The sequence below is a fragment of the Leucopleurus acutus genome (genome assembly GCF_964270905.1).
Source record: "Leucopleurus acutus genome assembly, chromosome: X".
Taxonomy (NCBI): domain Eukaryota; kingdom Metazoa; phylum Chordata; class Mammalia; order Artiodactyla; family Delphinidae; genus Leucopleurus; species Leucopleurus acutus.
Window position 1 is genome coordinate 63,484,136 of NC_139148.1, and position 6,000 is coordinate 63,490,135.

At 37.6% G+C, this 6,000-nt stretch overlaps 1 protein-coding gene across 1 annotated transcript; it reads left to right on the forward strand.

Moving 5' to 3' along the window:
* Window positions 1-3,412: 3,412 nt before the first annotated feature.
* On the forward strand, window positions 3,413-3,920 carry ZCCHC13 (zinc finger CCHC-type containing 13; the record flags this gene model as incomplete). The annotated part of the gene is given in 5 exon segments (XM_082865117.1): window positions 3,413-3,508; window positions 3,512-3,538; window positions 3,540-3,818; window positions 3,820-3,865; window positions 3,868-3,920. Coding segments are annotated over 5 exon segments (501 nt in total).
* Window positions 3,921-6,000: the final 2,080 nt, after the last annotated feature.

The following is a 6,000-nucleotide window of genomic DNA, read 5'->3' on the forward strand; positions in this document are numbered from 1 at the left end:
TATATATACATATATCCATAGATAGATAATCTCTCTCAATAGATAGATAGATATAGAGATATCATGTTGGTTCTGTTCCTGTGAAGAATCCAAATACAGAGGATCTCCTCAAACCTGTGAACACCATGAATTGAGGTTGGGGTACAGGAATGAAAAATAGTCAAGAATACTCTATCAGTCCCTTGAATACAGCTTTGCCTTGCCAAATTGTACATTGACTAAATCTGACATAAGACTGGCCTTAATTCTGTAGTAGCTAGCATTACAAGGATATAAAACTGAGGAGGGCTTCCCTGGTGGCGCAGTGGTTGAGAGTCCGCCTGCCGATGCAGGGGGCACGGGTTCGTGCCCCGGTCTGGGAGGGTCCCGCGTGCAGCGGAGCGGCTGGGCCCGTGAGCCATGGCCGCTGGGCCTGCGCGTCCGGAGCCTGTGCTCTGCAACGGGAGAGGCCACGGCAGTGGGAGGCCCGCACACCGCAAAAAAAAAAAAAAAAAAAAAAAAAAAAAAAAAAAACTGAGGAAATAAGAGTGAAAATAAATGAAATAGAGAATAGAAAAACAATAGAGAAAGTCAACAAAACCAAAAGTTGGTTCTTTGAAAAGATCAGCAAAATTGAAAAAAACCCTTCAGCTGGACTGATGAAGAAAAAGAGAGGTAAGAATCAAATTTCTAAAATCAGGAATGCAAGAGTGTTCATCAGTATTGACTTCACAGAAATAAAAGAAGTATAAGGGAATATTATGAACAACTGTATGCCAATAAATTAAATAACCTAGATGAAATCAACAAATTCTCAGAAAGACACAAATTGCCCAAAGTGCCTCAAGAAGAAACAGAAAATCTGAATATACCTATAACAAGTTAAGAGACTAAATTCGTAATTTTAAAACTTCCCACAAGAAAAGCCCAGGCTAAAATAGCTTCACTAGTGAAATTGTGCAAACATTTCAAGGAGAAATAGTATAAATTCTTTACAAATTATTCCAAAAAATAGGAGAGATGGGAAGCCCTCCAAAATCATCCTTTGAGGTCAGTATTACTTTGAAATGACAACCAGACAGAGATATCACGAGAATAAAAATTTTAAAACTTCTACAGATTAATATTCCTTATCAGTGTAGTTGCAAAAATCCTCAACAAAGTACTAGCAAACCAAATCCAATAGTAATAAAGGGCAAAACCACATGATCATCTGAATAGCCACAGAAGAATAGCCATAGAAGAAAATCCAATGCACTTACATGTTTTAAAAAAGTGCTTAATAAATTAGGAATAGGAAGGAACTTCCTCAACCTGATAAAGGGTATCTACCAAAAGCCCACAGCTGACATCATACTTAATGATGAGACTGAAAGCTTTCCCCTTAAGATCAGGAACAAGACAAGGATATGCACTTTCACAACTTATATTCAAAAATCTACTGGTGGTTCTAGCAAATGCAAGAAGTCAAGGCAAACTCAAGAGATGCAAAAAAAGCATTTGACAAAATTCAATATGGCTCAGCCATGAGTAGCATTTGCATAGTTATAATTATGTAAATGTTGGCTATTGACCCAATCAATATTAGGAGAAAGGTGCAAGGGTGGGAGGGTGAGTGGAATGCAAGCACATGAAGTGTACCAAAAGATGGTGTAGGTAAAAGAGGGCTAAATGTTCATTCTCTGAAATGGAAAAGCATAGATAATGTCTAAAATTGAAACATCAAGAAGTCATAACATAAGCATAAGCATTGTTTATAGTTATCAGTCAAACTATGAGTAAAAATCATTTAGTGAATTGAAAGATTAATTTAATGGGTTACTACCAGCATTTTTTACACATATCCTCTATTGTGATGTAAAATGCATTTCTTCCTTCTTGTCTCAATTAAACCTTTTTGAAAATCAATGCTTTAAACTATGGGCATGAATTACTTTAATATAACTATAAATCTAAACAGGGGTTTAAATATGATAGTTAATATGGCTAATTTAATAAACATATATCAAATTTTAAAACACAGAGAGAATTTTTGCCATTTGAAACCATTTATGCTGCATCATTTAATTGTTTAGGAATAAAACTCATTCCACTACTCTATATGTGGCAACTGCTCATCCTCTTTGGCTATAACTTTTATTAATTTTTGAAAACAGTTTTCTTTGTGGTTGCATTTATGAAACCAGTTGCACATTCCAATCAAGTCATATTGAAAATAAAGGGCAATTGCTACATTCATTATTCTCACGTCTATGTTTTACCAAATACATTTGTACTGGCTTCCTGAAAAAAATTCATATGCAAAACATAGCTAGCTAGTAACTTAAAGAAAAATATTTATTGTGGATTTTTAAAATTACACAACCTAAAGTCATTTCAAAAAGTGTAAAATACAGAGAAGGAAAATAAGGAGAAAAAAGTCCTGTTCAATCTTATAGCCCCAAAATAGCTACAGTTGGATATTTTGGTGTCTAGTTTTCCATACATATTTCTATATCTATATAAGTGGACATGTCCATAAATCCTTATGAGATTTATATAATAAATAATTGAGAAAACAGAGAGGAAATCTGTCCAATATTTATTCTTTTTTTTTTTTTTTTTTTTTTTTGCATGTGGGATCTTCCTGGACTGGGACACAAACCCGTGTCCCCTGCATTGGCAGGCAGACTCTCAACCACTGCGCCACCAGGGAAGCCCTGTCCAATATTTAAATTAAGATTTTGTAATTTATTTTCCAAAGAACATCATATTCTTTATACTGAGTGCTTCAATTATGTTGTTTTACAACTTAAATGGTGGTGATTATGTTGAAAACTTAGATTCCTGAAATAAAACAGGCTAAATTGTGAGTAAATCTCCCTGTAGCATTTTACACATTTTTTTTCTATCTTATGTATCTCATATCTTTATGGACGTTTGTATTTTATTTTTTAATCCCCCCCCAAATGGGTTACTCTAATTTGTTATAATTTCTTTCATTTACTGGATTAGATACATCTCACACATATCTTTCCTATGTCCAAAGCACATATATAAAAACTGGTCATCTACTGGACCACAAAGAAGGCCTAAGCCTTAATTATAAGAAATCCTACAAGGCACATTTTCTGAACAAGAACAGATTCAAACTCAAACTTAACGACCCAAGAAGTGTTTATTTAACACACAAAAACAAAAATAAACGAACAAAAAACGGAAAACGCCCCTGAGACGGGCTTTGGGCTTCAAGGACAGCAGGAAAGTCAGGCGGGAAGGAGCTGACTACTAGAACGCCTGTGACACAAGAATGGGGCCGTGTGCAAACCCTGTGTGACGTCGCTGAGGCCCCTCAAGAAAAACAGCCACTTCTGTTTAAACCTCCGTAAGGGGAGTTTTGTTGGGGCTTCCGGGGCAGCAGTGGGACCGCTCACCTGAAGATCTCACTGCAGCCATGAACAGCAAGGAATGCTTCAAGTGTGGACACTCTGGCCCTAAAGGAGGAGGAGCTCGAGGGCACGGAGCTAGAGGTGGTGGCCGAGGTGCTCAGTGAAGTTCTGCCACCCTACCTGTCATCTGTTTACCGCTGCAGTGAGCCTGGTCATCATGCTAAGAACTGTAACCTTCTCAATGACATCTGCTCCAACTGTGAGACAAGTGGCCACATCACCAAAGACTGTGTTAAGCCTAAGCGAGAAAGACAGCAGTGCTGTTACACCTGTGGCAGACCAGGGCATCTGGCCTGTGATTGTGACCATCAGGAGGGGCAGAAGTGCTACTCTTGTGGCGAATATGGCCACATTCAGAAACACTGTGCCCGAGTCAAGTGCTACCGTTGTGGCGAGACCAGCCACATGGCCATCAACTGTCATCAACTGCAGCAAAAGAAGCGAGGTCAACTGCTACCGCTGGGCGAACCTGGACATCTAGCCCGGGAATGCCCCATTGAGGCTACCACTTAACTTTTCCCTTTGTTCCTCCCCACCCCTACTCCTTTTGCTGCGTGATAATTGTGTTGTTTTCTCTGAAACCTCTTCTCTGACCAAAGGTTGATAGACTGAGGCTACTCTCAGGCCAGTGAGCTTTAATTACAAAGGTAAAAGAGGAAAGGGCTGGGAAAAAAAATCTCAGAAAAAGTTATTCACTTGTAGATGTCTTATAATTAATGTGTTTCTGCACCACTGATAACTCCAGTCATTGAACATCCTGAGCATTAGGCAGTTTCTAGATTCTTTGGAGGCATTTTGATTTAACATTTAATTAAGAGCTACTGTGTGCCAGCCACTGCCAGAAAAGCTGGAGAAATATCTGTGAACAAATCAGACCAAGTTTGCAAACACAAGCCTGGAATCTATTAACAAGTAAAATAGTGTGTCAGATAAAGATAAATTGCTATCGAGAAAAAAAAGAACACCAGGTAAAAGGATAGAGAATGTGTGTGTGGGGGGGGACCTATGTTTCTGTCTTAGATACACAAGGCACCCTGAGGAGGCGACATCTCAGAGATTCATTGCACAAATAAAGCTGATTCTAGAAATGTCTGTGACTTTGCCAAAGTAACTTTATTATATATCGATTGCTTTGATTTATTTGACCTCATTACCTCTTAAATAACATTGAAAGACATCTCTATCTGGTCTTACAGAGAGTGTATAGTTTATGAAAATAAAACAGAAAAATATGTATAACGTGTATAAGTAGCTTTGAGAGAGAGCAATGAGAAAACAACCAAACAAAAAAACCTTAGCAGCAAATTGTGGACATAAAGATATTGGTGATAAAGTTTGGACTTACATATTTTTAAAAATCTAAGAAAACAGGTAAAAACATTAAGATTAAACATAGATAGGGGCTTTTGTAATTTCAAAAACACACATTTTCACAGGTATGAAAATTATATTTATGTTTAGGAATTTCCGAAAAATGTGTTTTCCCAGATATGAATACATTCAATTTCATATGCTGCGACCAATTTTAAAAAATCAGATCTGAAAAACAACTGAAGTTCTGTAAAATAGAAAAGGCAATTTAAATTCTAAATTCTAAATAAAACCTGGGATGGGGAGAGGTAACCGTTGTGTCAAGAAAAAATTGAAGTTGTAATGAAAAGTGATTTACAAAATAACAGTAATGACAATACTACATATCAAACCTAGGATGTGATAGAATTTATAGCAGAAAAGGTAGTGTAGAGGGTATAGTTTTTGATCCATAAACTCAAACCCAGTAAAAGAAATGTAACTGGTTTTATAATTGAAGATGCACTCTTTTATGAACCTCCATAAGAGTTGATGTGTGACCCTTCATCCCCATCTGAAAGACTCTTTCAATTCAGCTGAGTTTCAACTTCTGTGACCCTCTTGGGCTCCTAGAAATTGATTCTGTCACTCTGTGCTATCTCAACAAGATAAACTCAGTCACTCCCAGCCCCTAAACGGGGCAATCTCAGTCCAGTCTGCCAAGACACAGCTAGAAACTCCTATATCACACTGAGCCAAACAAATTCTTGAGTCTCATCATAGTGCTGAACTCTATTTAGGAAAGGAGGACCACAGGAATCTGCTTTTGAATCCTCCCAAACCATCTGGCATTTCATTTCCCATGACCTCAGGACTTTGGCCCAGAGTTGGAGGGGAGAAAGAGGCTATGTCCCTTTATTAAGGACACACACAGCATTGAAGTCCTCTTTACATTCCCTTTAGGCATTTTTTCTAGTCTAGAGGAAAGGAAGTCTTATTTTGACTCACCTGTACCCTGTGCCAGAAGTTACAAAATGGTAGCTCTCTTACTGAATCAGGTCCACAATATGTTTAGTTTGACCTGAACATTGTTTAACAACATTCATTAATTAGATGCCAACATTTAAAAATTGGAACATTTCCAATGGAAATTCTTTTTCTACTTTCTGGAATAAAACGAAAGATCAGGAAGCAATAGGCACCAATTTCTGTGCGGAAACTTTCATCTGGAGGTGAGTAGTACTTTCTCCCTACAGACAAGTCACAAGTTCCCTCTTTAACTTAAAAGAAAATGACGAAGGAA